Source organism: Triticum dicoccoides, chromosome 2A, assembly GCF_002162155.2.
Source record: "Triticum dicoccoides isolate Atlit2015 ecotype Zavitan chromosome 2A, WEW_v2.0, whole genome shotgun sequence".
NCBI lineage: Eukaryota > Viridiplantae > Streptophyta > Magnoliopsida > Poales > Poaceae > Triticum > Triticum dicoccoides.
The window spans coordinates 202,585,595-202,596,783 of record NC_041382.1 but is presented as its reverse complement, the minus strand read 5'-3'; the positions used below and the strand labels follow the sequence as shown (position 1 = coordinate 202,596,783).

The 11,189-nt window shown below is 43.5% G+C and overlaps 1 protein-coding gene across 1 annotated transcript in view; it reads right to left on the bottom strand.

The window, feature by feature from the left end:
• LOC119354204 (probable mixed-linked glucan synthase 3) overlaps positions 1-903 on the bottom strand; it is a 4,147-nt gene extending 3,244 nt beyond the window's left edge. The window contains exons 1-2 of the mRNA XM_037620907.1: positions 813-903; positions 400-692 (exon numbers count right to left, since the gene is read on the bottom strand). Of these exons, the coding sequence (XP_037476804.1) occupies positions 400-689 (290 nt within the window). The 5' untranslated portion in view covers positions 690-692; positions 813-903. The remainder of the gene's footprint in view (positions 1-399; positions 693-812) is intronic.
• Between the last annotated feature and the right edge of the window lie 10,286 nt (positions 904-11,189).

Genomic DNA, 11,189 nt, shown 5'->3' with positions numbered 1-11,189 from the left:
CCGCTCCATAATGTAAAGCGTATTTGATTCGATATGAACAGGCAAACATTGATCAATAATTACAAAGAATAAAACAAACGTTTGGTCATTACTCCCTCCGTTCTATAATTCTTATCATAGTTTGGAGTATTTTACAGTGTAATTCAGAGAATAAAACAAACGTTAATTAATACTTTCGTTTCAACCCAGAAAAGTTTTTCTCTCAGTTAATATTGAAAGGTACTTTGCCTCAAACAGCTTGCAACTGATGTTTCTTGCGGAGATTTAAGATAAAGTTCATTGGATTTCATATTTCAGACACAAAATTTGCTATAAGTTTAAAAACATACACCAAGCTAGGCCCCTTAGATTACCGAAGATAGATGCACTGCAGAGCGAATTACAAGGAGGAAAGCCCACCTGTACGGGTACAGGATGATATTCTTGACTCTCCTGTTCGAGAACAGCAGCGGCCGGCCGCCGCCATTCTCCAGGTCTGGCGCTGCCGCCACGTCGTCCGGTTGGTCGACGTCTTTCCAGTACTTGTCCTTGGCTTTCAGGTCGCCCTTAAGCTTGTCGCCGCCGCCGTGACCATTGGCCACGACCGGCGTGACAACCAGTGCTCCTGCGTGGACGCCGTTGCGGTTCGGGAGGAGTGGCTCGCTGAGTCCGGTGGCGGCGCCGTCGTGTGTCGCCGGCGACGTCGTCATTGCCTGCATGGTGCGTGCATGCACATAAATGGTAGGAAATCTCGCCTTGATGTTTGTGCTAATGCGCTCAACTGTCGCACGCATGCACAGAGATATGATAAGGTAGTAAGCAATAATACGTACCTGAGGGCGATGATAATGCTAGCTAGCTCCGCGTACGTGCGGTGCCGGAGCCAATAAGAAATAGAGAGGAAGAGGAGACAGTGCTTTGCACGGTACGGTATACTAGAAAGGAGGTCACGGGTGTATTATATATACACACTCTGGCATGTCCAGCTAAGGCCCGCTTGGCATGGGCGTAAATTTGTACACCCAGATTTAATTTACAGATTTATATTACCGGTTGCATATCATTTCCAGTTGGAAAACGACGCCTTGTTATGTGTATTCTTTACGGGGGGTATTTAAGGGCCAACCGACGTTCCAAGCGGGGCCTAAGCTGGTACAGCTGGCGTGCAACGCATGCACAGATGCACTGCCACACATCAGGTTCCAAGTATCTCGACCAACGCACATGATGAACAGTAACAGGACATGACGTGTCACTACGAGGACAAATGACCATTAAGGCGTGGTAAGAGCATCTACAGCCGGACTTGACAATTCCGACCCCTTAAACGCTCGTAAACACGTCCGCGGACACAGTCAGGCACGCCTTAAATTAGCCATTTTGCATCCACATTTCTCATATTCATCCCCTAAATTCATACAATGCATATAAAAGAAATCCTACGTACCACATCTACGTACTATCCTAGCTACTATTCATCGTCGGAGATGTCCACAACAACGTGACGGGTAGGTAGGAAGGCTCCGGCTCATCCTCCTCCTACTCGACCTCATTTATGTAGGCGAATATCTCCGCCTCCTCCGCGGCCTCTTGCGCCTTCATCTGCTCCCGACAACGGCGTCTTGCCTCCGCAGCCGACTCCGACCGAAGGGAATCGAGGATGGGCTGCTGCTCCGCATGCAGATCCCCGTCGCCAACGTCCCCTACATCCTTCTCCTCCGGGTCATTCCCCTCCCCCTTAAAGTCCTCCTCGCATCCCGAGGGAGCCCGCGGCGACCCGGGTTTCGCGCCTAGCCTGAATCTGCTCAAGGAGCTCGATCCGGCCCTCCGGCGTCAGAAATGGCTCGTTTCTTACCCGACGGCGTGGGACATGGTTACTAGGCGGTGCCACTCTATATTTGGGCTGAATATGGGAGGTGTCGGCCAGTCTGGGCGTTTGAGGCGTCCGCCTGGATCGAAAAAACGTATTCGGTCAGTGACCGAGTGGTCCGTCCGGGCGTATAAGACGGATTTAAGAGGTCCGGCTGTAGATGCTCTAACTATTCGTCCCATAGTATAAGATCATTTTGCAAAAGTTATTAATATGTAAAAAAACAGTAGTACAGCAAGTATGCGTGGCGTGGATAATAACATTCGTCAGTTGAAGTTAGGAAACATAACAACATTACAGTTTCAACACAAAAAATTACAGTCGTTTTTTTTTTTGAGGGGATTACAGTCGTTTGTTGAAGAACGTGGAACGGTGGAAGGGGGAGTACCGGTAGTACAGGCGACAATATATCACAATCGTAGCACGAACGCATACAAGCAAAACAGGAGGTGGGCTGACGGCGAGTGGCGTCCTTGGAGCCAATCCGTCGTGTGCAACGCTTGCAGCAGTGCACCCTCGTCTTCCTCGTCCACATATGGTGCCCGGGCCTCAACTGCCTCGAATCTTCTACGCACGCGCGGCACGCTTCCTGTTTGTGGGGAGAGATACAACTAGCGATGTGGCGGGGGCGCCGTGCCACGTTCTTACGACGCCTGACAGATGGATGTGTTTCCGACACACACTAAATTGAAAGGGTTTCTAACGTTGTCGTTAATTTTTTTTGCGGGGGACATTGTCATTATTTAGCATGAACCGAGCTGAAGTAACTCTAGGAATTGCTTTCGATATACTCTCTCCAAAAACTAATATAAGAACATTTATATCATTAAAATAGTGTTCTAAATGGCTCTAAAAAAAGTGTTCTAAATACTTTTATGGGATAAGTATATTTTTCGTCCTCGAACTCTTTCGAGAGTTTAGAAATCGCCCCTCAACTCTAAACTGGAGAGTTTTCGTCCATCAACTATCAAAATCGGATAGTTTTCGTCCCTCGTGCCGCTTCAGGCTGTTTTACTCTAGGATGAACAGTAAATCAGTGAACAATAAAACAAAAAAATAGCAAAAATAAATAAATAAAAAAATCTGAAATTTTACAGCATCGAAGATATTCTGGTGCGCAAGACCCGTGCAAAATTTCGTGGTGTTTCGAATTTCAAGCAGCTTGTGGCAAACAAAAAACTGTAAATATGTACGTCGGTGAAGAGTAAATTAAAAAATAGCAAAAAAAATTCAAAAAAACATGAAACATTTTGGCATCAAAGATGCTCAGGTACGCAAGATGCATGCAAAATTTTGTGATCAAATGACATACGAGGAGCTCTAGCCAAAAAAAAAAAAAAATAGCGCACTTTAATAAAATCTTAGCCAAACTTTGTTTCTTTTTGTCAGAGTTCGTACAATACCCAAACATCACGAAAATTTGCACGCACGTAGGGCACCCAAGCCTCTTTTATGCCAAAAAAATTCATACTGTTTTGAATTTTTTTGCTATTTATTTTGAATTTACTGTTCACCGATGTACAAATTTATAGTTTTTTGTTTTCCACGAGCTGCTCGAATATCAAAACACCACAAAATTTTGCACGTGTCTTGCGCACCAAAGTATCTTCGATGCTCTAAAATTTCAGATTATTCTGATTTTTGTTGCTATTTTTTCGATTTTACTGTTCACCCCGGACTAAAACCGCCCGAATCGGCACGAGGGACGAAAACTATCTGGTTTTGATAGTTGAGGGACGAAAATTCTCTGGTTTACAGTTGAGGGGCGATTTCTAAACTCTGGAAAGAGTTTGAGGACGAAAAATATACTTATCCCTACTTTTATATTAGTTTACACAAGGAGTAGCTCACTATTCATGTTGAATGTTTTTTTTAAAAATGAGCCTATTGCCCGGCTTTAGAATAAGTCCTTTAGATCATCTACGGACCGACATGGCAAATCCGGCTCCTCAAACGTGTGCGGACGCGTCTGGCCGCGGTTCGCTGGCACATACCGGTCAGTCGTCAAATTTCATCGTCCACTCACGTATTCTCATATCTGACTCCCTATATCCATATTAATGCAACATTGATAAAAACTACGCAAATCATGAATGGACATAAAAACGGGCATACAAAGCTACAATCCGATAATCGCATACGAATCTTCAAAAAATAGCCAAAGTTCACATAATGCACATAATACTACAAACAAGTTCAAACTACATCTAAAACTTAAAATTAAGGTGAAGAAAACAGATCTTCACCACTTCCTCGCCGGCCCTTTCCCCTTCTAGTCGACGACACTGTTGTAGGCATCGGCGGCTGGTGGAGAATCGTCAGTGCCGTCGGACGAGGCATCGTGGTCGTCGTCGTCGCAGGAGTCGGAGTTGGAGAGGACGATAAACCCTTTGAGTCGCTGGACGGCCATGTCCTGCTGTAGCTTGAACTTCGCGAGCCGAGCCGCCTCCGCCGCTACCTCCGCCGCCTCGCACTACGACTGCTCAATGGCAAGCTAGAGCGCCTTGGTGTTCTTCCATTAGAGTCGCCGAGCGTCTGTCTCCATCGTCGTAAGTGACCGGTAGTAGACCCAACCGAGGAACTTCTCGTCCTCGTCGGGCCCCGCCAGCAACCCTCGACGGTGGCACATGTACTGCTGTGCTGCATTCGTCCTCCTTTCCCACTGCCTCTCGTGGCGGGCGGCGCGTGCCTCCGATTCTGGTGTGCGTGTCCGGGCCGACGGTGCGGGCACTAGCACTCGCCGCTGCCCGCGTGGAGCAGCGGTCGGTGGGGGCAGGGGACACCACTGGGGAGGCGCGGGCTGTGTAGCCCTGGCGGAGCTGCGCACGGACCGAGAGTGGCCAGCGCCGGCGTCCTTGCTGCGCCTGCGAGGGAGAGGCGAGGCGGCAAATCCGGAACTGCCCCACGTATCCACCTTGGACTTCTCGAGGGCAATGCGGAGGGCCAGCTCCTCGTTGCTGTCAAGTCGGAGTCGGAGCGGCTGCCGGAGCTCAACATGGTCCCTGGAGTCCTCGGACCGGATCGAATCGGAAAAATTGGAGGAGAGAAGAAGAGACAGAGCGAAAGTGGAGCGGAGTAGGTTTTCGGATTGGGGATATTTCGTAGGGACGGAGTGGGGTCGGGGTGGGCGGTGATGTCTACTACGCAACCTTCTTCTTGTACACTCGTGTTGGGCCTCCAAGCGCAGAGTTTTATAGGACAGTAGCAAATTTCCCTCAAGTGGATGACCTAAGGTTTATCAATCCGTGGGAGGCATAGGATGAAGACGGTCTCTCTCAAACAACCCTGCAACCAAATAACAAAGAGTCTCTTGTGTCCCCAACACATCCAATACAATGGTAAATTGTATAGGTGCACTAATTCGGCGAAGAGATGGTGATACAAGTGCAATATGGATGGTAGATATAGGTTTTTGTAATCTGAAAATATAAAAACATCAAGGTAACTAGTAGTAAAAGTGAGCGAAAACGGTATTGCAATGCTTGAAAACAAGGCCTAGGGTTTATCCTTTCACTAGTGCAAATTCTATCAACAATGATAACATAATTAGGTCATATAACAATCCCTCAACGTGCAACAAAGAGTCACTCCAAAGTCACTAATAGCGGAGAATAAACGAAGAGATTATTGTAGGGCACGAAACCACCTCAACGTTATTCTTTCTGATCGATCTATTGGGGTATCCCTATAAGTGTCACAAACAGCCCTAGAGTTCATACTAAAATATCACCATAAGACACATATCAACCAAAACCCTAATGTCACCTAGATACTCCAATGTCACCACAAGTATCCGCGGGTTTGATTATACGATATGAGTCACACAATCTCAGATTCATCTATTCAAACCAACACAAAGAACTTCAAGAGTGCCCCAAAGTTTCTACAGGAGAGTCAAGACGAAAATGTGTGCCAAACCCTATGCATAAGTTCACAAGGTCACATAACCCGCAAGTTGATCACCAAAACATACATCAAGTATATCACGTGAATATCCGATTGTCACCACAGATAAACACATGCAAGACACACATCAAGTGTTCTCAAATCCTTAAACACTCAATCAGATAAGATAACTTCAAAGGGAAAACTCAATCCATTACAAGAAGGTAGAGGGGGAGAAACATCATAAGATCCAACTATAATAGCAAAGCTCGCGGTACATCAAGATCGTGCCAAATCAAGAACACGAGAGAGAGAGAGAGAGAGAGAGAGAGAGAGAGAAAGAGAGAGGGAGATCAAACACATAGCTACTGGTACATATCCTCAACCCCGAGGGTGAACTACTCCCTCCTCGTCATGGAGAGCGCCGGGATGATGAAGATGACCACCGGTGATAGTTTCCCCCTCCGGTAGGGTGCCAGAACGGGCTCTCGATTAGTTTTTCATGGCTATAGTGGCTTTCGGCAGCGGAACTCCCGATCTAGGTTTATTTTTGGGGGTTTCTATATTCGTAGGATTTGTTGGCGTCGAGAACAAGTCAGGGGGGTCCACGAGTCAACGACAAGGGTGGAGCACCCTCCCGGGGGGAGGGGGGAGGTAGGGCGCGCCCTCGACCCTTGTGGTTGGCTCGGGACTCTTCTGGCCCAACTCTTTTGCTTCGGGGGCTTCTTCTGGTCCATAAAAAATCACCATAAATTTTCAGGACAATTGGACTCTGTTTGATATTCCTTTTCTGCGAAACTCAAAAACAAGGAAAAAACAGAAACTAGCACTGGGCTCTAGGTTGATAGGTTAGTCCCAAAAATCATATAAAATAGCATACAAATGCATATAAAACATCCAAGATAGATAATATAATAGCATGGAACAATAAAAAATTATAGATACATTGGAGACGTATCAGCCGGGCTAACGTGGCGGATGCGCCCGGGCGCGCACGAGCCACCCCACATCTGCCCTATGACAGCCCGAGCGTTTGAGGCCCATTTGAGGCGCCCGTTTGGATCAAAATTTTGTGACCGGTCAGTGATGGGCCTGATACGTCCATTTTGCATCATGCTTTTATATCAATATTTATTGCATTATGGGTTGTTATTACACATTATGTTACAATGCTCAAAGAAATTATGCTACTACTGAAAAAGAATTCTTAGCAGTTATATTTGCTTGTGATAAGTTTAGACCCTATATTGTTGATTCTAAAGTAACTATTCACAATAATCATGCTGCTATTAAATATCTTATGGAAAAGAAAGATGCTAAACCTAGACTTATTAGATGGGTTCTCTTGCTTCAAGAATTTGATCTACATATTGTTGATAGAAAAGGAGCTGAGAACCCCGTTGCACACAACTTGTCTAGGTTAGAAAATGTGCTTGATGACCCACTACCTATTGATGATAGCTTTCCTGATGAGCAATTAAATGTCATAAATGCTTCTCATACTGCTCCATGGTATGCTGATTATGCTAATTACATCGTTGCTAAGTTTATACCACCTAGTTTCACATACCAGCAAATGAAAAAGTTCTTCTATGATTTGAGGCATTACTTTTGGGATGAACCACATCTTTATAATGAAGGAGTAGATGGTGTTATTAGACGTTGTGTACCTGAGCATGAACAGGAACAGATCCTACACAAGTGTCACTCCGAAGCTTATGGAGGGCACCATGCTGGAGATAGAACCGCACATAAGGTACTACAATCTGGTTTTTATTGGCCTACTCTCTTCAAGGATGCCCGTAAGTTTTTCTTATCTTGTGATGAATGTCAAAGAATTGGTAATATTAGTAGACATCAAGAAATGCCTATGAATTATTCACTTGTTATTGAACCATTTGATGTTTGGGGCTTTGACTATATGGGACCTTTTCCTTCCTCTAACGGTTATACACATATTTTAGTTGCTGTTGATTACGTTACTAAGTGGGTAGAAGCTATTCCAACTAGTAGTGCTGATTATAACACTTCTATTAAAATGCTTAAAGAGTTATTTTTCCAAGGTTTGGAGTCCCTAGATATTTAATGACTGACGGTGGTTCACATTTTATTCATGGTGCTTTCCATAACATGCTTGCTAAATATGATGTTAATCATAGATTGCATCTCCTTATCATCCTCAGTCTAGTGGTCAAGTAGAATTGAGTAATAGAGAACTCAAATTAATTTTGCAAAAGACTGTTAATAGGTCTAGAAAGAATTGGTCCAAGAAACTTGATGATGCATTATGGGCCTATAGAACTGCATATAAAAATCCTATGGGTATGTCTCCGTATAAAATGGTCTATGGAAAAACATGTCACTTACCTCTCGAACTAGAACACAAGGCTTATTGGGCTTAAAGAACTAAATTATGATTTTAAACTTGCTGGTGAGAAGAGGTTATTTGATATTAACTCACTTGATGAATGGAGAACCCAAGCCTACAAAAATGCCAAGTTGTTTAAAGAAAAGGTTAAAAGGTGGCATGATAAAAGAATACAAAAGCATGAGTTTAATGTAGGTGATTACGTATTGCTGTACAACTCTCGTTTAAGATTTTTTGCAGGAAAACTTATCTCTAAATGGGAAGGTCCCTACGTTATCGAGGAGGTCTACCATCCTGGTGCCATAAAAATCAACAACTTCAAAGGCACAAATCTGAAGGTGGTAAATGGTCAAAGAATCAAACATTATATCTCAGGTAATCCCATAAATGTTGAAACCAATGTTATTGAAACCATCACCCCGGAGGAGTACATAAAGGACACTTTCCGGAATGCTTCAGACTCTGAAAAGGAATAGGTATGTGGTACGGTAAGTAAACCGACTCCAAAACAGTTTTTAAGGCAGTATTTCTCCGTTTTGAAATATTTAGAAAAATAGAAAAATAAGCAGCAGTCCGGAAAGAACACGAGGGCCCCACGAGGGTGGAGGGCGCGCCCTACCCCCCTGGGCGCGCCCCCCTACCTTGTGGGCACGTCGTTTGCCCTCCAGACTCCAATTCTTACAGGACACATATTTTGGTCGGTAATTCATTATATAACCTCCCGGGGGTTTTGACTCCCGTATCACGCAAAAATCTCATGTCTTTGTTTCGAGCTGTTTTTCTAACAGATCTAGATTATCATGACGTCTCCAAGTGCTCCCAAGGACAAGTTCTTCGAGAAGGTCATCAACCCTTACCTCGCGGAGGTGCAGTGACACCCTCAACCCATTGAGATGCATGATGGGTTGTTGCACATCCGTGATGTTGAGGGACCGAAGGGGAACGTAAGCGTGGAGACGAGGCTCGAAGAAATGGAGCAACAAGTTTTCAAGTGTCAAGGGATGGTGGAGCGTGGACTCAACTCCAACTACATGATGATTGCAGAGTTCACCAACAAACACAAGCTGGATGCCGACAACATTGGGGAGACCATCTTCAAGCTTCACGAGAAAATCGAGCACCTTCAAGCTCAGATCTATGACCTACAAAACCAAAACTGTGAGTATGAATATAGATTCAAAAGGATGAGTTTGGCTGCAGATTTGAGGATCCCGGAGACTCGGTCATCCTTCTACGATGGTGAGCCTATGCCTTGGAAGAAGGACGACAAGCCTACGCCATCAACAACATCACCACCATCTCCTCCAACAAAGAAGAATTGAGTATCTGGTATGGGCACTCCACTTGGCAACTGCCAAGCTTGGGGGTGTGCCCCGGTATCGTATCACCATCACTTTTATCTTTACCGTTTTCCTTAGTTCGATCCTTTTGGTAATATTTTGATCTAGTAGAATAAAAGTTCTTAATATGATGTAGTTGTGAGTTTTTCTTTATTATCCTTCTATGTAATCGAGTCCATGAGCTATATAATAAAGATTAGTGTTGAGTCAAGGGCTTGCTTATTTTTGCCATGATCCTAAGTGAAAAAAAGAAAAGAGAAAGAAATAAAAAGAAACAAAGAGATCATGTGACTCTTATGGAGAGTAATGAGCTCACATAGAAAGAGTATGATGAATAAAAGTTATTAAGGGTTGACAAACATAGTTTTGGTCATCATTGCAATTAATAGGAAGTAATAAAGAAAGAGAGGTCTTCACATATAAATATACTATCTTGGACATATTTTATGATTGTGAGCACTCATTAAAATATGACATGCTAAAGAGTTGACATTGGACAAGGAACACAACATAATGGGTTATGTTTTCTTACATGTGAGATAAATTATATTGTCTTGGATCCTCCAACATGTTGAGCTTGCCTTTCTCCGTCATACTAACCAAATTCATTGCACCAAGTAGAGATACTACTTGTGCTTCCAAATACCCTTAAACCAGTTTTGCCATGAGAGTCCACCATACCTAACTATGGATCGAGTAAGATCCATCAAGTAAGTTGTCATCGGTGCAAGCAATAAAAATTGCTCTCTAAATATGTATGATTGATTGGTGTGGAGGAAATAAGCTTTATACGATCGTGTGATATGGAAGTAATAAAAGTGACAGGCTGCATAATAAAGGTCCATATCACAAGTGGCAATATAAAGTGATGTTCTTTCACATTAGGATTTTGTGCATCCAACCATAAAAGCGCATGACAACATCTGCTTCCCTCTGCGAAGGGCCTATCTTTTGCTTTTATCTCCTTTACTGCAAAAGAGTGATGGTGATCTTCACCCTTCATTTTTACATTTTATCCTTTGGCAAGCACAATATGTTGGAAAGATCCCGGTATATATGACTAATTGGATGTGGGTTTTCATGAACTATTACTGTTGACATTACCCTTGAGGTAATACGTTGGGAGGCAAAACTATAAGACCCTATCTTTCTCTGTGTCCGATTAAAACTCCATACCCATAAGCATTGCGTGAGTGTTAGCAATTGTGAAAGACTATATGATAGTTGAGTATGTGGACTTGCTGAAAAGCTCTTATACATTGACTCTTTCCTATGTTATGATAAATTCCAATTGCCTCAATGACTGAGATTATAGTTTGTTAGTTTTCAATGAAGTTTACGATTCATGCTTGATATTGTGATTGAATTATTACTCTAGCATAAGATATCATATGACAAGAATTATATAAGTTGCTGTTCTAAGAATGATCATGATGCCCTCATGCCCGTATTTTATTTTTATCGACACCTTCATCTCTAAACATGTGGACATATTTTTCGATTTCGGCTTTTCGCTTGAGGACAAGCGAGGTCTAAGCTTGGGGGAGTTGATACGTCCATTTTGCATCATGCTTTTATATCAATATTTATTGCATTATGGGTTGTTATTACACATTATGTCACAATACTTATGCCTATTCTCTCTTATTTTACAAGGTTTACATAAAGAGGGAGAATGCCGGCAGCTGGGATTCTGGCTGGAAAAGGAGCAAATATTAGAGACCTATTCTACACAGCTACAAAAGTC